A 20,592-nucleotide genomic window follows, 5' to 3' on the forward strand; every position below is an offset into this window, starting at 1 on the left:
TCAGCCGGCACCGCCTTGACACTTATTTCGTTAAAGGCGTTAGGCAAGAGAGATTTCTGAAATCCTTGATTTCTGAAATCCTTGATTTCTGAAATCCTTGATTTCATCTTTTCTTGGCCGGGTTGATAACTATAAAGAAATTTGATATTTTAAGCTCGGGAGAGAGGTGAATGCTGACAGAATCGCAGAATACTCAGGGTGTCTACTGAAACGGGCTGGTCAAAAATCAGTACTTTTTCTGTGCATTCTTGAGAAATTCAGTACCTCCACAACGGAAAAATTTAGAACTTTTTAAGGACCTCCATTTGACGAAATTCGATACATTTCAAAAATATGAATTTCTCGCTTGAATTTGGACAAAAATTGCGGAGCTTCTTGATGGATTTTCGCACTTTTTCAATACTTTTGAACCGCCCTTAAAAATCAGTATTTCTGGACATTCCGGACTTGTAGACACCCTGAATACAGGTTCCGCGAAAACTGAGGAAAGTCACAGTTCCCCTCGAAGAATGTCGAAATCTTCCTAGTTCGGAAAAATATACGACAAACGTGTTTCAACGAAATTAGAAATGCAGAATCTTCCAGTTTACCGAAAAAATCCTAACTATTAAAAAAATCTAATTTATTTCGGAGAGTTCCTTAATATTTCTGGCACTTTTCTCCGGAATTGATCTAAATTTCTGGAAATTCGAGAATTAAGTAAGATCATTCTAAAAAACCTCAGTGTGTCGAGAAAAACGTAAATTTTTAGCCGGCGCGTACTGTTTACTTTTCCAGAACAATCTCTGGAACTGGAAAAAATGTGGAAGCTTTTTCTTGGCTTTACTAGCAAATCCCAAAGGGATTTTTTCCACACTCCTTCCCAAAAGTAGATCTGTTTGGAAGTCTTTAAAACATCACAATGGTAAAAATGCGCACTGCTGACATGCTTTTCCGGGTCCGAAACACAGAGAAGAACTTTGGCAACTAAGGCAATTCACATTGCGGTTGACTCTTGACGCCCACTCGAAAGACCGACAGTAGGCGCTCAAAATATGTCCAGGAGTCGTGAATTCATGATAGACGTTGAATCCTTCCTTGGGTTGTGAATGTGTGTGAATTTCCAAACTTGTGTTCTTCCTAGCAATTCACTAAATGGGATCTCAAAAAAACCAATTCTTCTGACTATTTCCTCTTGAGTAACATTTTAAGATCGGGATCAAGAGATCCTGCAACAGAACCGACGTTATTCAACGCGGGAGGGGGGAGAAAGGGAGGAGTAAGGGGGGATTAAAAAGGGTGTAAGGGGGGGCTCCAGCAGACTCCCCACCGCGGGGCCATCCCAACGGAACCGCATCAAATAAGTTTTAATTGTTCTCGTCCACTGCACCCTGCACCGCACGGACAGTGCCAATGCCAGCACTGAAAAGTTGCCACGTAGCCCTCGATCTATGTAAAAAACCCGATGGAATTCGGTGGGATTCCACCTAGATTTGACAAAAACGGCCTGGATACTGCACCATCGTATGTTGAATCCCCCCCCCCCTCTTCGGCCCCTTCCCCCGCGAAACGCTGCGGCGACAGGAGTAAGTTAATTAAATTTGTCTTGCCTCCCGATGACCCCGGGTAGACCGTATGGGCTGGAGTTGGAACAGGGGAGAGGAGGGGTAAGGGGGGATTTAGCGGTCCCTGCAGATAAGGGTCTCTTATCGGTAGTGTTCAGGCGTGGGTGGAATGCGAGACCCTTCATTTAAATCCCTTGCCCGCAGCGCAGCCTCGAGGAATGACCCCTCGAATCCCTTTGATCCGATTCAAGTATAAAAAATAAATTAAATGGACACAAGACCTTTTAGCGATGAGAGATAATCATTCTGGCTAAAAGCGCTTTCTTTGCTGACATGTTCCATATCGATATCTTGACCACGCATTTTTGTGAACTTGGGTCCTTTTTTATTTTTGGACATGAATTTCTGAAATTTCCGTAGGTCTGCACAGGAATTTCTTAAAATTCCACAAGCCTCTGCCTATAAAAACTCTCGGGTTCTGGGAATAAAGTTTAATCGAATGTAATTTTCAGCGCTCAGTACGAAAATGACATCAGTGTATTCCTTCTTCACCAGTTTTCCAATTCCCCCAAAACGGGCTTTTCCAAAGAAAATTCAATCTTCAAAGAAATTCAGGGTGTCTACTAAAACAGTCTGGCCAAGAATCAGTACTTTTTCAGTGCATCGCCAAGAAATTCAGTACGTTCTCGATAGAAAAATTCAATACTTTGTCAGGTCCTCTATTTGACGAATTTCGAAAAATTTCGAAAATTTGACATTTTCGCTCGAATTCACGCTAGGTTCGAATCCCTGTGGCGATATGACAATACATTTTCACAGGGCTGAAGAGTAGCCCAGAAGAAAAAGATTCCACTCGGCTTTAATCCCTGAAAATTTGAAAAACTTAGAACATTCAGGGTGTCCACTAAAACAGGCTGGCCAAAAATCAGTACTTTCACAGTACTTTTTCAGAACATTCCCAAGAAATTCAGTGCCTCCTCCACAAAAATTCAGTATTTTTTCAATACCATAGACTTACGAAATTCGAAACATTTCAAAAATGTGAATTTCCCCCTCAAATTGCGACAAAAATGAAAAAAATTCCGGACTTTCTTGTAAAATTTCCGCACTTTTTCAATACTTCCAGGCCCTTGAAAAATGAGTACTATTTCCGAACTTTCCGGAAATTCCTGACTTGTAGACACCCTGAACATAGATATGCCAGTCCCTGACCTAACGTCTGAGGATACTTGACATCCAGGTAGTTGTGGGTTCTAACGGAATAGAAACCAGACAGCTCGCAGAAAAAATAGGCAAAAGCGCAGAAGGTTGCTTAACGCAACTCGACAAAAAATCCACACGTCGAAATACGCAACCAACTTGGCAACTATGACATCATGTCATTGCCTCGACAGTAAAGGCTCATCGCATCAAGCTTAATGAATAAATTAAGGCCATTGTTTACATCGTCTTTCTCCCCCACCCCTCCCCCCGGCGAGCAATGTCGCCAAACCATGCAAATTTCCAGCGTCAAAAATGCGCCGAGTCCTCAAGACTGGAGAAAAACCTACAACTCGTGAAATTCCTTTGCTTTTGCCCTATCGCCATCCTACTCTTGGTGTAAGTTGAGACTGGTCAGTGAAACGAGGAAATGATCCAGTTGCCATTCTCGAAGCTCCACGCAGAGAAAAAGAGAAAAAACTTGGGGGTTACGTAACTCCGTATCTTGGCGTTGGGTTCTTACATAAGTGGACGCTTTGAAATGATCCTTTGTTCATAATTCCTCGTGCGGAATAAAGCTTTAGGTGCGATAGAATATTCCGATGCACCTGCCTGGCAATCTTTAGCCTTGTACTGGTACTCATTATAGCTCGAAATTTTTGTTTCTGATTGAAATTTTAGAACTTTTTGGCCTTGTTTTCCCCCGCAAAATAGTGTGGAACCAGCACTATTTTACCACCTTGTTACGGTGTTACGCACAGTTCGGGCCACGATTCTGAATATTTTTCTCTTGTTGGCACGATGGAATGAAATATGACCGACAAAGTATAACAGGGTAATAAGTTTTCTTGGATTTCAAAATTCCCTAGGATTTCCAAAACTTTTTACACGGTGAGAAAAAGTAACCAAAATATTGTGTTAATATAAGAAGTAAAACAAGAGGTAACACAAGCTGTTGGTTGATTATTTTTGTGTTAGTTTCTCCCTGTGTTGAATCGATCAAATCTTTGAGTTGAGGTGACCGAATTTTCGAGTTGAAATTCTGCAACCCCATTGAAGACTTTTTCCCAGTGTTATCAATTACAGGCTGACAAGTTTCTCTGGATTCCAAAATTCCTTGCTTTTTCCCCATCTTTTCAGGGTTTTTGGACACAGAATCCCTTGACTTTTGATAACTTTTTTTTGGCTTGACTTCTCAGAAAAAATTTTCCAAGAAAAATATTAAGCACAAAGTTGCTCAAAATTTAGGGGAAAATGCAATTTCTTGAATGGACGTATTTAAATCGGAATGAATTATATCCACTGTGACATAAGCCCTGTCTAACACGTATTCTTATGGGTCTCAGGACCCAAGTTAGAGTAGATTATGGTCCTCTTGCTTCAAATACGTCTCACTAAGAGACAAAATATCAAGTCTCCGTGACAAGTATCCATGGATTTTCAGGGAATAGCGAATTACGGGTAGAGTCCCTTTGTACTGAGAGTTAAGACAATTTGAATCCATTTCTGATTGGTTACCGTATTTTAGGCCTCCACAGTGTCACGAACGGGAATAAAGATTACATTTTCGCCGATTGCAAAGATTATAATCTGGAATGGACCTAGAAATTACGGGCTCGACAAGGAACAAACAGAATGAGAGAAGGAACGGAGAAGGGAATTTGAGAATGAGCCGATCAAAGATTACGAAAAACGTTGAATTTGCGTAATCTTTAGTCCCATTTGTGACTCCATGAGGGGGTGTTGTCTTAACTCTCAGTTCAGAGGGACTCTAGTTACGGGTGCCCCTTCATTTGCGGGTGTAGGCGACACGCGACGCGCCCGGATCGTGGCTCAAACCCCGAAGAAAACCCCGAAAAACGTTCAATTTGTGTAATCTTTAGTCCGGTTTGTGACTCCATGAGGGGGTGTCGTCTTAACTCTCAGTTTAAAGGGACTCTAGTTACGGGTGCCCCTTCATTTGCGGGCGTAGGCGACACGCGACGCGCCCGGATCGTGGCTCAAACCCCGGAGCATGACGTCACTCGGAGACGAGGGCCCGGAGTTATATTCTACGTGATAAAGGCGCTCCTCACTCGTTTAGCGAGAGTAATCCAAGTTGGTTAAATCGCTTTCGGCGGCGACCGGGGGTCGGGGGGTCGGGGAGCCGGCATCTAATGAAAATGAATCGCGTACACCACCGCAGCGCGACTCTATTTATCCTCCCCGCGACCCCCTACCCCCCCCCCCCCCGCCGCGCCAAGACCCGTGGCCCTGCAGGGATTGCTCTGACAGTGACGCCGCGCTTTATCCGATGAGGATTATCGTCGGTGCCTACCCCCCCCCCCCCCTCCCCCGCGGCCTGAGCTGCCGTGCTAAGGAAAAACGCCGTATGATCATTCGAAAGTTGCCAAATTTCCTCTGATAAAATGTTAATTTTGGAAGGAAATTATGCATATTTTTCCTAGGACATTTCACATATTTTAGGTTGAGCTACAAATAATATTGTGTGAAAAATTGGAAGAAAAATATGCATAATTTTCTCGATAAATTTGTATTTCATCGAAAAAAACTTGGCAACGCCTGAAGGTTCATACGGCGTTCTTCCTAAGCGCGACAGTGTGGTGCTACTCGACAAGACCGCCAAGTGCTGCCGTTTCTTAGATTTGAACTCCAAGTTCGGATTATTTTTATTTTGTTTTAAATATTCCAGAATTTTCTCCGGAGTCTTAGACATTACCGAAATTCGTCGCTTCCCAGAGATGGGAACGCGGCTTCATTCACAAATTCCGAAATCGACCCGAAACATGCAATTTCGGGAAAAGATGAGTCTGTATGGCAGGGGCGTGGCGAGTTTTGCGATACATCGATCGATTTGTCGTGTAAACCGATGGAAAAGGATCGACAATCAGAGTGCTCGCGACTCGACAAAACCGCCAAGTGCCACCGTTTCCCACAATTGAATTCGAAGTTCGGATTTTTTAAATTTTTCGGAACTTTCTCTGGAGTCTATGATATCATCGACATTCGTCGCTTCCCAAAGAGAGGAGCGTGGATTCGATCAACAATTCCAAAATCAACCCAAAAAATGAAATGGGTCTGTTGCATGCAAGAGGTAGGTACCTCTAGAGTGAATTTGCTCGAGAGTCACGTTAGACACGTCAAAGAAGTCTAAAATCCGCTGCTTACCGCGCAATCTGCGTAGTTTGAAACATGAAAAGCGTGTTACAAACTACCCAGATTGCGCGCTGTGGAGCGAATTCAGGGTGTCTACTAAAACAGGCTGGCCAAAAATCAGTGCTTTTACACTACGTTTTCGGTACATTCCCAAGAAATTCAGTACCTCCTTAGCGGGGATATTCAGTCTTTTTTCAGTGCCTCCAATAAATTATTGACGAAATTCGAAAAATTTCAAAAATTTAATTTCCTGCTCGAATTGGGAGAAAAATTACAGAACATGAAAAAATTCCGGAGCTTCTTGCGGAATTTCCGCACTTTATCAGTGCTTCCGGATCGACCTGTAAAAATCGGTACTATTTCCGGAAATTACGGACTTGTAGACACCCTGGAATTTTAGACTTCTTTGACGTGCCCAAGGTGATTTTCGAGGGAATTCACCGTGTAAAAGTGAATTCTGTTGGCTGTGTCTCTTGCGTGCAAGAGACCCATTGAAAAGTTTAACCGGCGGAATCTCCGGTGTAACTAGAGTGGCAGCACTGCGACGAGAGGGAGCTTTCGCTTGATTTAGCGCGGGGACATTTCTCAGCGGGAACAACGAGACGTCCGCTTGAATCAACCGGCGAGGCGCACAGTGGATCCAACTAACAGAAGCGGTCGCACATGACATTTTTGACAAAAACTCCAAATGTTGATGTTCATTTCGTCACATTTTAAAATTTGAGGGGTGCGTCTAGAAGAATATTTCACGAGGAAACCAATAGAACCATTTTTAAAACCTCAAAATTTTGTATAAACCGAGTTATAAGCTTTGAAAGTTTCCAAATTTTGTTCGATCTCGCCTATGGACTCGATCCACTGTGCGGGGCGGCGAAGGACCCAACACCGCCGTTTACAGATGTGATGTGTGCTCGAACCTCGAACGACATTCGCCGGAAAGTTTTCGCTTCCCGAAAGAAATAAAACTTAATTCTGTTCCGCGGACAGGGGACAGACTGTAGAGCTCTTGTTTCAGCCATCGATATCCTTTTTTTACGGATGAAATCTTGACGCCACGTCGGAGAATCCTGGAAGTTATTGCTGGAAACTAGTATTTTATTCGTTTCCTCTTCTTCGGTTTTCCTAGCGCGGTATGTTCAGGATGGAGTGCGGTGCCTCCCAGAGACAATATATTTCAGAGACCCCGAGGCGCACCTCAACATTCATAAGTCATCGAATGACGGGAAATCGATCGGATCGAATGGGGATTTCGGCTCCCACCAGTTTCGCACTACCACCCCAAGCATGGGGTGGGTTTCGTCCGAGGTGGTCGTCTAAGGGATTAAACTATCTAATGTTGGTTTGGCTCTAATTTGGAAAAATCCCTGCTCAAGAGAGGTCTAGGGTCGATCGAGGACCATTATTATGTCAATTTTTTCGAAAATGTGGGATGATTCCTTCCGATATACTCAGTCGAAATACACTGAAACAAAATTCTGGGCGTTTTTACCACGGTCCGTTGGTACCTTTACCATCTCACTTTTTTTTTTAACCAATTATTGGTAATTTTACCAAGACAGACTGGTAAGCTTACCTAAAAACCGGTATTTTTACCGTTTTTTTTCAGATAAGAATACCACTTTGAATGGTAATCAATTCCCGGTAACTTTGCCGTTTAATCTCGGTAATTCTACCACAGTCGATAAAAAATATTGGCGTTTATACTAAGGTCCAGTAAAATTACCGAGAAAGTTCAATAATTTTACCGAGATTTCTCGGTAATAAAATGACAAATTCCATAAATGGTAATTTTACCAAGAAAAAACTGGGATCAAATAGAACCCTGAGTTCTTGGTAATTTTACCATTTTCTTAGTAAATACACCGAGATTTTTTTTTCAGTGTATGAGTAGTTGTGAGTATAAGAAATTGGGAGTGGGTTACCTGTGTGACGACGTAGGAGCCCTTCCAGCTGAGGAGGGGTTTGTGGAACATGGAGAACTGGAGGCGGAGCTTGCCCATGTCGTCGGCGACGCGGAAGGAGTCGGCGAGGGTGGTGACCCAGTTGACGACCTCCTCGTTGGCGTAGGTGATGAGGCCCTGGCCGAAGTGGTGCCGCCCGGAGATGACGAAGTTGAGGATCCCGCGCACGCTGTTCTCCGTCAAAAGGGTCTCCTCGTCCAGGTGCACGATCCAGTCCGAGTCCGAGAGCATGTTCACGCCCTCCTCCAGGCAGTACTGCAGGGCCCGCGCCTTGTACAGCGCCCCCGACTTGGTCCTATAGTGTGGCGGAACTACAGTCTCCCGCACCCGGTTGTGCGACGGCAGACCGATCGCCTTGTCCGTCACCACCTGCAACGCAAACATAAACAATAAACATCCATGACGACAAATCTTATATTTGTATTTTTCATGTTTGGTCCCCTGCCTCCTTAACAGAAAAATTCAGTACTTTTTCAATACCTCCAACGGACGAAATTCGAGAAATTTCAAAAACTTGAATTTCTCGCTCAAATTCCAACAAAAATGACAAAAAAATGAACAGAATTAGGACCTTCTTGCGGAATTTCCGCACTTTTTCAGTACTTCCGGACGACTCTCGAGTAATCAGTACTATTTCCGGACTTTCCGGATTTGTTGACACTCTGAGTATAACCAGTCTCCAGGACCGAACTTGGATCGCATCGATGCAAATCCAATGCCAGTGGCGTGGCGTGAATTTCGATATGTCGATTGTTATGCCATTTAAACCTATGATAAAGAATCGATTATTAAGGTGTTGGCTGCGAACACCCTGTTCAGCGATTATATTCCATAGGTTTAAATGGCATGCCAATGGATATATTGCGAAGCACGCCACGCCACTGTCCAATGCATCCCGGTTTCCCCTGATTGAGGCTAGAGAACCTGTATAGCGAGAGTATGGACAGATGTGAAACTCCGGAAATCCATCAGGCCTTCACCGATGCTTCTGCGAATAAAGTTAGGGCCCAGAAAATGCAGCCAACCTATGAATTTCAATTATCCAGAACGATTTACTAATACTATTGTTACGAACCGTCGTTTATTAAGCACGTGTTTGACTCAGTTTCTGCATAAATTTACCCAATTTTGCGGAATAACGCTCATTTTTGTACATTCTTGGCCATCTTGGTTAGAATTGGAACCTGCAGACTGGCAGTGAAATTTTGTGCGTTAGAAGTTGGTTAGAAGGGTGGCTGCACTTTTGGGCCCTAAGCTCTCCATGAAGCGATCTGTCCATACTCTCGCTATACAGGTTCTCTAATGGACCACTAGACAAGGTACAGATTTCAGCATTCTGATACATGTTTCCTAACTAAAATTTCACGTAGAACAAGATTCCCGTGACGAAAATTACTGAAACCAACTCCTAACGAAGATATTAACGTTTTTATTTTACATTAGTTACGAGGAATTTGAACTGCCCGCTGACAAGAAACTCAAAGCTCTACGTGAGTCAAATCGCGCACTACAACGGTTTCAGCAAGCCTCTCAATAGAGCAATGTTCATTTCCCACCACGTGTTGTTCAAACTATAAGCAATTTGCTGTAGCTGAGCCAAAGCGTCAAGATTGAGGTTGCCAGATTTTTATATCGCAGAGACTGTCATGATAACGTTTAGCGCACGATGTGAATCACGTAGAGCATTGAGTTTTCATGAGCGGGTGGTTTGAATTCACGCATCAAGAATCGTTAAATATCTTTGGAAGGAGTTAATTTCGGTAATTTTCGTTGTGCGCGTCGTATTCTTCGTGAAATTTTACTTAAGAAACACGTATCAGAATGCTGAAATTCGTACCTTGTCTAGTAGTCCATTGAGGGAAGCCTGATGATGGTGATTGGTCGAGGGTGCGGGACTCACCTCAATGTAGTAGTTCTCGAGGCCGGCGGCGTTGCACTTCTCGAGGTTGCGCTCGACGTTGGCCCGGACGAGCTGGGGGTAGTCGCCGCGGGTGACGATGCGGATGCAGATGAAGGGGGCGAGGAGGGGGGAGCCGTGGAGGACGACCCGGTCCGGGAAGGCGTTGTAGAGGGTGAGCCCGGCCAGGTTGGCCAGCGTCTGCGGGAGCGGGAGGAAGGCCAGGAAGCGGAGGAGGTAGAGGAGGGTGCAGCCGAGGGCGCCGTAGCGGAGCCACGGGTCGAAGTCGTGCCCGGCGGCGTCGCCCACTTTGACGCCCCCCGAGAAGATCTCGAAGAGCACGATCACCGTCAGCAGGAGCGCGCAGTGCAGCAGGTGCTTCGTCCGCGACGACAACATCCCGGCTCAACCTGCAACACACAACCACCAAAATTACGTTAGTCCAATGGAAAAAATGCAAAAACTAGGCGGCTCCCCTTCGCCCAACCTAAAAACCCGAATCAATAACCACAAGATTCACATTAGGCAAATGAAAAAACTAGGGGGCGCCCCTCCGCCCGACCTGAAACCCGGAAAAGACCATCACAAGATTCACATTAAGCAAATGGAAAAAAATGGAAAAACTATGCCAGGGTTGCACGGGTGAAATGAAAAGTGTAAAATATTGAAAATTTCCGTGAAATATTTCTTGAAATTTCACTAAGTTGTGAAAAAAATATGAAACATATTTTCAGGGGCAAGGTATGCAACACACACTAAAAAACACCAAAAAGCGGAAACCAATCGCCTTTCATTTAATTTCGAAAAATATTTTTCAATATTTGTCATGTTTTTCTGAAATTTCAAGAAATATTTCACATGAAATTTCAAAATTTTGCTTTTCATGAAACATTTCAACCCCGGGGGGCACCCCTTTGCCCCACCTGAAAACCTGAAAACACGCCCACAAGATTCACATTATAGTCAAAGGGAAAAGCTAAGGGGCGCCCCTCCGCCCGACCTCCCCGAAGACGTTTGGCACGTGGTGAGCTGATTCGAGGCGGTAAAAGACCTGCAGGCTCATTTTTGAAATGAGTCAGTTGCGCTGGTCACGGAATCGGGGTTTCATGCTTGATTCTTGTGCATTAGCTAAAAATAATGTATGATCTGTCTAAACAACAACTCTACATATATGTTCAATATTGACCGAGATATCGCGCTTTGAAAAGTCGGGTTTTTGACGTCATCCACCGCGGTAGCGACGCCCTTGGTTCCTTCCACCTTGGACTTATCAGTCAGGGAGACACACATTGGCACTGGTTACTCAACGTGAAACTCGACTGAAAGCAAGGTGAACGAAACCAAGAGTATCACTGCCGCGGTGGATGACGTCAAAACCCCGATTTTTCAAAGGGAGATATCTCGGTTACCTAATAGTGATTGTTGAAAGGTGCGGTTTGAACAGATCTTGGTGTCTAATTAAACAAGCTGGCCAAAAATCACTACTTTTACAGTGCTTTTTCAGTATAATCCCAAGAAATTTCGTGCCTGCTTAACAGAAACATTCAGTACTTTTTCAGTGCCACCAATTGAAGAAATTCGAAAATTTCCAAAAATTTGATTTTGTCGCTTAAATTGCTAGAAAAATGAGAAAAAAAGAAAAATTCCTGGAGCTCCTTGCGGAATTTCCGCACACTTTCAGTACTGCCGGAGCGTCTTTGAAAAATGAGTACTATTTCCGGAAACTCCGGACTTGTAGACACCTTGGATCTTATGCTTTTCAGCTAATCCGTTGATAGACGAACAAGACCAAAAGAAAGTGGAGCAATCCTAGCGGTTGGATGAGGTGCTTGCTATAGACTAGAGCGAAAATGATGGAGCAACTAAAGGGTCTCTAAGAGACCGAGTGATGATACGTGATACGCTTCAGTTTCATCTTGCCGCAGCCTAGGCCGAGGAAGCCGCTTACCGTTGCGCATTCCTGATGAATCGGTCTCCGGTGGGCGCGGCAGCTTCTGAAAAGTGCACCCGAACAGAACCAACGATGCCGCGTCCAATTCCCTAGATTGGACGTCATTTGGACCGCGTTGAGCAGAAAGGGGCCAACTTACATCAGCTATTGCCAAATTTATGTGGGCAATTCAATTTTTTACGTCACAACGCTTGCGCGGACTTCATGTTTCAGGGTGTCTAGTTATTTTTCATTTTTGGGAAATCCTGATTTTTGATTGCTAAATCCTGATCAAATCCTGATTTTTTGCGGGAGAAAAATTAGGAGAAAAATTGGCAAATGTAATTTAACAAAAATTGCTCGATAAAAAAATCCGATCGGATGGCCGACTTTTCTCAAATCCTGATTTTACGACGGATTTTTCCTCAAATCCTGATTATACGACGGATTTTTCCTCAAATCCTGATAGAATCAGGATCCTGATTCTAGACACCCTGAACTGTTTCCCCCTTGAAAATCAGTTTTCGCAAAATCGGAAACGGCTCTGCTGAAAAGCTTCTGTGCTCCAAGAGGTTTCTTTCCTCTCGACAGTGAGTCATTGGTTTTTTTTTTAAAAAATTCGTCAACGCCGCAATGGTTGTGTTGTGGGACGGGTGCAACTGGTCGATGGCCGGATGTCACGGTGTGTGGAGGTGGACTAGGCGGATCCCAGGCCGGATTAGCTGATTTTGTCTCATTTCCGCTCCTATTGCCAAACTTACGCTAAAATCCATGGATAACGTTCGCACGGACCATACAGAGGAGTCGCGCGGTCGAAAGTGCACCCACTGTACTGCCCTGCTAAGGAAGAGCGCCGTATGAACCTTCAGACATTGCCAAGCTTCTTCCGATAAAAACCGAATTCACTGGGAGAAGTGTGAATATTATTTTCCAAAATTTTCAGACAATTTTGCACGCAATTTTAACTAAAATATTTGAACATTTCAAGGGAAAATATGCATGAATGTTATCTAAAATAATTGTTTTGTCAAGGAAAATTTGTCAACTCTCGAATTTTCGTACGGCGTTCTTCCTCAGCAGGGCAGTGTAGGAGGAGGGACATTCTTAGACGCCGATATGCATGGTTGCTACGGAATTTGGAAAATTAAATTCCCTGGCATTTCCCTGCTTTCCCTGACACATTTTGGTGAAATTCCGTGACAATTGAAAAAATGCCAGATTTTCAAAAAGACGTAGTTAGAGATATTTTTCGGGCAAAATTTGTTGTTTGAACCACGAACCTACTCGAGAAAGCAAACGAAGGTGATTTGACGATTTTCCCCTTACTTTTTCAAATTCTCTGATATTTCCCGATATTCCCTGACTGTGGAAATCCTGAATATGGCTTCCTCAGCGATGGGCCTTTCAATAGGAGCACAAAATATGCATTTTTGAACGCGTTCACTGTGCATTAATATCGTCGAAAAATCTAGCGACATTGCGAATCAGGAGGAAATTCATTTTGAAAAATGCAATGGTTCTACCTAAACATACGTGGTTGTCCAAGACAGTTGGGTAATTACTTGACTCCGATCGGTTTAAAAGCCTCTTCTTCTCCGCGAATATCCCTACCGGACAGATTCTCACGTGCAAAACCCGGCTATCTTCTTTTTGTCCTAACGCTCTGAAAGGAAAATTGGCGACTTGTAACTTTTAATGTCTCCAGCCGGCCTCATCGTATTTTATTTCTGGCAGAAAAAGCAGTTAATGCTATGCAGTAGAACTCGCCGCGCCGCGCCGGCTTCCGGAAACGAGCTGCAAGTGCAACTGCTGCCTGTCTCCCTCAGAAAAAACGCTCTATGAGCATTCGAACGTTGCCAAATTTCTACGCTTCAGCGTTATCGTTCAGAGCTTACAGTCAGTATTAAGGTGCCAACGCGGCCACGATTTCAATTCTGTGCGCTCATTTTACGCATAACGTCGGGCATATTCGAACACACTCGGAAAAAAAGAAGAAAAAAAGAAGAAGAAGACGAAAAAAAAAACTCTAGCAGGGAAGCTGTACTTACAGGCTATACAGACATCTGCCGTGCTCAGCGAGAACGCCGTAAAGCCAAAGTTTTTCCCACGGTTTTTTGGAATTTAACACTTTATAAGATAAAAACTGTTTCACTCATGCACCTTAAATTTTCAAGTTAAATTCTTGATAGTATTTGCGAAAGAATTCTGTAAAAAAATTGTCCCAATGTACACAAGTTTTTTTGCTACGATAAATTGTTTCCAAAAAATTAAAAATGGCGTTTTTGCGTTGCGCGGCAGACATACCGTCCGCGTTCCAGGCTCAGGGGTCACAAGTTCCGGGCGTAGCACCCTGAGCAATCGATGCTACAGGTCCTGCACCCGGAACTTTTGGCCGCTGAGCCCGGAACGGACATTGTGTCCATACAGCCCGTAATTTTTTTTTTCAGTACACTGGAAAATTCCAAGAAAAAAATGTGCAGAGCTTTCCTCAAGTATAAATCTAAGATCTGGCGACACTAGAAAACTCATACGAGATTTTTGCCCAGGACGGAAGTGCTCGGCGCTGACGTATGCAAAATTTCGAATTTAAATTCCGCCCACGGCGCTGGCTGCCTGGAATAGCTCCCAAGTTTTGCTCACCCCCCTCCCACCTCTCCCCCTCTCCTCTTTGCTTTCCTTGCAATTTAAACTCTGCCCCCGAGTCAAGAGCGCATTGTTTTCGTTCTTCGCTTTGTTTACTCTCGGCCAAGTTCATTTTTTTCTATTTTTAAGAGCCCTTGTCCGTGCGCGCCTCGGGCTCCAGCTTCCAGCGCCGCGCCAAGTTCAGCCGTTTCCTCCGACGACGGATACCGCATAAACTTTCCCGGATGATGGAGAACTTGCGAAACTTATTTACTGGGGAACAAGCGGCGAGCGACGCTGCACCTAACGTCCATTAAAATTGCATCTTAACAGATGCAATTTGATGCAATTTTAATGGAGCTGCCGAGTGAATTTACACAACGGATACATCTTGAGCTCTGCGATGGGCTACAGTGTATTTACCAGAACAAGACGTCCAGAAATAAGTGCTTTTACAGTACTTTTTCAGTACAATCCCAAGAAATTCAGTACTTTCTCAATACCTCCATTTTACGAAATTCGAAAATTTTGAATTTTTTTAATTTCTCGCTCAAATTGCTGCAAAAATGACTTTTTCAGTGCAATCCCAAGGAATTCAGTACTTTCTCAATACCTCCATTTTACGAAATTCGAAAATTTTGAAATTTTTTAATTTCTCGCTCAAATTGCTACAAAAATGAAAACATGCCGGACCTTCTTGCGGGAATTCCACACTTTTTCAGCACTTTCGGACCGCCCTAAAAAATCGGTACTATTTCCGGACTTGTGGACACCCTGGCCACTGAACAGGATAAGGAAGAGTCTGTCAAAAATGGACCTTTTTGTGCCTTTTTGGGTGGGAACTTGAGAATTTATTCAAATCTTCACTGGAAGAAAAGTCTCTCGTCCCCAGAGTCCATACTTTGAAACATTTTGAAAAGAAAAACTCTCTTGATTCCATCGGATTTTTCTTGGATCAAAAGGCAGTTCACTAAAATTTGCACACAAATCTGCACAACCATTTTCCATTCAACCATTTCAACCATTCAACCATTTTCAACCATTTTTTTTTTTTTTTTTTGTAGAAAATTAAATTGCCCGATTGAATTTGGCGATAGCTGATGTCGCTCGTTTCCTTTCTGCATAACGCGGTCCATTTATTATTATAGCGGTTTTTTCCGAAGCAATTTTCAGACGACAGGACGCGTCTTCTGGACACTTCCTCTCATTCATCTCTTCGATATCAGATCGTCGGTTTTGGAGAGAAGCATACAATGTGATTATTAACGCGAGGGCTTTATATAATTCTGAGTCATGCCACTTATGAATGCAATATAATCGTTCAAAGCACCAACCTAAACGTTCACATACCTATTGTCAGTAATTTCGCCGCAGTAATGGTCTGTCATTTCGGACCGAGATTGTAGACGTATAGACGCACTAATTTTTTTGTAAGAACATACGTGTAAAACAAAACTTGCATGCGGTGGGACCCGACTCATTCAATGCCTCCATGCGGTTTAAAAAAAGGTATACCCTAGAGGTCTAGATTCCTCACTGAATCATGAGTCCCCTTTCACTAGATGGGAAATGGATTCCACTCGCTTTCCTATGTACAGGGACCTTGATACACACCGAATTTTTCTTACTCTCTTTGACACAGAAATATAATAAGATCACAGGATTGTGTTTTGATGCTTGATTCTTGCATATAAGCTAAAAAGAATAAGATCCGTCCAAACAGCAACTCTTTACATTCAATATTAACCAAGATATTACCCTTTGAAAAGTCGGGTTTTTGACGTTATCCACCGTGATAGTGACACCCTTTGTTTCTTCCACCTTGCTTTCATCTGTCAGACGCAAATTTCCATTGATTATTCAACAAGAAAATCGGATGAAAGCAAGGTGAAAGAAACCAAGGGTGTCACTACCGCGGTAGATGACGTCAAAAACCCGACTTTTCGAAGGGCGATTTCTCGGTTAGTATTGAACGTAAAAAGTTGCTCTTTGGACGGTGCTTATTATTTTTAGCTGCTCTAAAAAAAAATCAAGCACCAAAACACGATTCGGAGACCAGCCCAAATGACCCAATTACCGATTACTTTCTTTTCGTTTCACTAAAAATACTACGTTCGGGATCGTCTACAGTGCGCGCTGTTGGTGCCTGCAAGACTGCGTGGATACTTCCCGCATTGCACGTACGCTGCTGAGCGCGCCTCGATCCTCGCGTTTCCCCGTTTCTCGTCTTAAGGTTTCGATACACGATCAAATTCCCGAACCAATTACCATCAAAAAGTCGGGAGTCATCGGTCTTAAAATCATTGCTTTGCTTAATTTTAAAATGATAACTTGGCAGACATGTTCCGTGCGGCAGGAAATGATGAGTGGTGGCACTCCATTCTGATCAAAATTTGACGGCCCATCCAATTTTGATCAAAGAGGACTGTTGTATGGTGACCTTCAGTCATCAACTGGTCTACTTTGATCAGGAATTGGTTCGGAATTTGATCGTGTATCCAGACCTTTTGATCGTTCGAAGGTATGAAGTGTCAACAACGTGCAACAGCTTTGGCAACAGCTGAACCGTATCCTCAACGTTCAGTACACGTTTGACTAAAGTTTTTATTATGAGCAGGAATTTTGAATTAAATCGGAAAACGTTGTATTTTGATTGTTAGTTACTTTTAATAATTTTCGTTGTGCAATGATCGACCATCGATATTTCTACATTTGAGGCTATGGTAAAGAATCGATTATTAAGGTGTTCGTTGCGAACACCCTGTTTATCGATCCTTTTTCATAGGTTTAAATGGCAGATCAATCGATAAATCGCAAAGCACGCCACGCCACTATTTCGATTGAATCACGTCGATCGGTTCACAAATCGCTAATCTTGGGGATAACTGACAAATTTAACCACCAAATGAAAGTGGTAATCCCGCCTGTTAGCCAGCATAGACGTAATTCAATACAGATGAGTCATTCCGATTTGTCGCCCTGTGGTTACCTCCTGCACCCCTTCAATAAGTACATCATTTGTAATCTCACAACGATATCGGGTTTATATCTCCCGAATATTATAAAACAACGAGGGTACAATCGATTTGTGAGTCATAGCGACCGATATACTCCGTGCTAAGTAAGAACGTCGTATGAACCTCCAGCCGTTGCCAAATTACCTCCAATAAAATGTTAATTTTAGAGGAAAGTTGCGAATATTTTCTCTTGAAATTTTCAGGATGTTTCGGAGGAATTCGCGGTGGAAAATTATCTGAAAGATTGAAAGAAAACTATTAACAAGGGAAATTCGTGCTTTGTCGAAGGCAATTTGGCAACGCCTGAAGGTTCATAGGGCGTTATTCCTTAGTACACTGCTGTGCTAGGGAAGAACGCCGTATTAACATTCGAGAGTTGTCAAATTTCCCTCGATAAAATGCTTATTTTTGAGGAAAATTATGAATAATATTCTTTGAAATTTTCAGACGTTTTAGATCAAATTATTAACAAAATTATCCGAGAAATCGGTAGACAAATTTTCAAAGATTTTCTTGGAAATGAGCGATTTGCCAGGGGAAATTTGGCAGCGCCTAGAGGCTGATACGGCGTTATTTCTTAGTACTCTGTCATGCTGAGGAAGAAGGCCGTATGAACATTTGAGAGTTGTCAAATTTCCCTCGATAAAATGTTTATTTTTGAAGAAAATTATGAATATTATTCTTTGAAATTTTCAAACGTTTTAGACCAAATTATAAACAAAATTTTCCTGGTAATGAGTGACTTGCCCGGGAAAATTTGGCAACGCTTGAAGGCTCATACGGTGTTCTTCCTTAGCACGGCAATACCGCAGTATAGAGTCCCTCGGTTCTGGTTCTGCTAATTAATATTCTCGGTCTACACTCTTCTCGAGTGCAAAAACCCGATAAGCGATAAGACAGAAATAACCTGAGCACATGATTGCACCTCCTACGGAGCATGCCAGAGACTATTGCTCACACATGATCCGTCACGTCGCCTTTCAACTTATTTTAAATACTCCTTTTTTTTCTGCCCGGTGCAATTGACGGTTCCCGATCATGATAAGCGAGCAATAAGCAGCCAAGGCCTGGCTTTACGAGCACTTGAAACGATAGCCCAGGTCACTACACAAAGTATGAATCGGACCGATTTACGTTGAATCAGCTTCACTCCATTCCACGTTGCCTCAGTTCATTTCATGTTTTTATGCTCTGCTCAGGGTGACATGGAACGTAAGAGACAAATGAAAGATGAGACATTTCAGTGAAATGTTTTAAGAAATTTTCACGAGGCTGTAAAATATTTCATATTTTTTAGGGGCTACAGTATGCAACCCGCACTCAAACATACAAAAATAGAAGAAAGTCACAATGAACCACTAGACCAGGTACGAATTTCAGCATTCTCATACATGGTTCTTCACCAAAATTTCACGCAGAACACGATGCGCACAACGAAAATCACCGAAATCAACTCCTTCCGAAGATATTCAATGATTCTTGGTGCGTGAATTGAAACCACCCGCTCATGAAAATTCAATGCTCTACGTGATTCACATCGCACGCTAAACGTTATCATGACATTCTCTGCGATATAAGGTCTGGCAACCTCAATCTTGACACTTTGGCTCAGCTATAGCACATTACTAATAGTTTGAACAACACATGGTGGGAAATGAACATTGCTCGATTGAGAGGCTTGCTGAAACCGTTGTGGTCCACGATTTGACTCACGTAGAGCTTTGAGTTTCTTGTGAGCGGGCAGTTCAAATTCCTCGTAACCAATGTGAAATAAAAATGTTAATATCTCCGTTAGGCGTTGGTTTCAGTATATTTTACGAAACATGAAAATTAGCCGGTATTTTTCAGTATCGTTCATTAATTTCTGAAATTTCAAGATTTTATTTTTTATGAAATTGAGCTACCTTGGTTCTGTTATTTCCGATACTTGCAGTAGAACCCGCCGTGCTGCACCGCTGGTAAAGTGGTGAAAGCTTGAAAAGTCAAAACCCCTTCAACTCCGTGCGTATGCAACACGGACATCTTGGGAGGTCGAATAGTTGTATCCAGGCGCCGTGATGGAATTCGTTCAGTATTTGTCGCACACGACACCAACTAAGAGCGCTTTTTTGGTCTTTTTCTTACCATAGCGTAATGTCAGTCGTCCAACTGAACGGAGTATCGCAGAAGGGAACCTAACCACATCAGCTATTGCCACATTTAATTGAGCAATGTAATCATTTAAATGAAAACGGTTGTGCGGATTTAAGTACGGAGCACATTCCCTAAAATTTTGAAAGGAATTCGCACAAACGTTCTCTTGTAAAAAATGAAATTGCCTAGTTAAATGGCAATAGCTGATTTGGCTTGGTTCTTTTCTGCTAAACGCGGTCCAATTATATATTTACTGCGCGTTTGAACCGGGGCGACAAACTTTCACGAAAAACAAATCTTGTTTCACGAGAAATATTTTATGAAATTTCAGAAATTTTCGAAAGATATTGAAACAAAACGGTTAATTTTCATGTTTCAAAAAATGTAAAAATCCCTGAAAAATGGACCGCGTTTAACAGAAAAAAACCAAGCCGCATCAGCTATTGCCAAATTTAATTGGGCAATTCAATTTTTTACGAGAGAACGCTTGTGTGGATGCCTTTGAAAATTTGAAGGAATTTGCTTCGCACTATGGAAAAAATCCACTGAAATTTGCACGAAAGTCCGAACAACCGATTCCATGTAAAAAATTTAATTGCCCAGTTAAATTTGGCAATAGCTGATGTGGCTTGGTTCCTTTCTGTTTAACGCGGTCCATCAAATGTGAAATTTCACAGCCTCGTGAAATTTCAGGAAATATTCCACTGAAATTTCCAATCTTTCATTTCTTTCTTGCGTTCAAGCCATTAATAATAAATATTTGACGCACGAATACTTTCGTTAAACACCTACCAAGATTTTTCTAATATTTTCCCGATGACATGGAATTTCCGGTTATTTTAGGCAGTCTTTCCGTGTTTCCCTGACACCCTACCTACTGTGCGGGCGGCAGCGTGTGGACAAGTTAGCGTGTCGCGTGGCAATACCCAATCGGAAACAAGCGGAGCGAGGGGACACGCGACAAGGGACACGGGGGCTACGCTCCCGTGCTAAGGAACAACGCCGTAAGAGCCTTCAGACATTGCCATATTTCCTTTCATAAAAAGCGAATTTTCTGGGTAAGTTTTGAATATTTTTCTTCAAATTTGTCAGACAATTACGTGCGCAATTTAATCTAAAATATCTGAAAATT

The 20,592-nt window shown here is 42.8% G+C and overlaps 1 protein-coding gene across 1 annotated transcript in view; it reads right to left on the minus strand.

Annotated features, from left to right (window-relative positions):
* The window catches only part of egh (beta-1,4-mannosyltransferase egh), a 170,023-nt gene that overhangs the window by 80,695 nt on the left and 68,736 nt on the right, over positions 1 to 20,592 (minus strand). Inside the window, exons 2-3 of the mRNA XM_019051241.2 lie at positions 9,762 to 10,168; positions 7,823 to 8,230 (exon numbers count right to left, since the gene is read on the minus strand). Of these exons, the coding sequence (XP_018906786.2) occupies positions 7,823 to 8,230; positions 9,762 to 10,157 (804 nt within the window). The 5' untranslated portion in view covers positions 10,158 to 10,168. The remainder of the gene's footprint in view (positions 1 to 7,822; positions 8,231 to 9,761; positions 10,169 to 20,592) is intronic.

The sequence above is a fragment of the Bemisia tabaci genome, chromosome 9 (assembly GCF_918797505.1).
Source record: "Bemisia tabaci chromosome 9, PGI_BMITA_v3".
NCBI classification, from domain to species: domain Eukaryota; kingdom Metazoa; phylum Arthropoda; class Insecta; order Hemiptera; family Aleyrodidae; genus Bemisia; species Bemisia tabaci.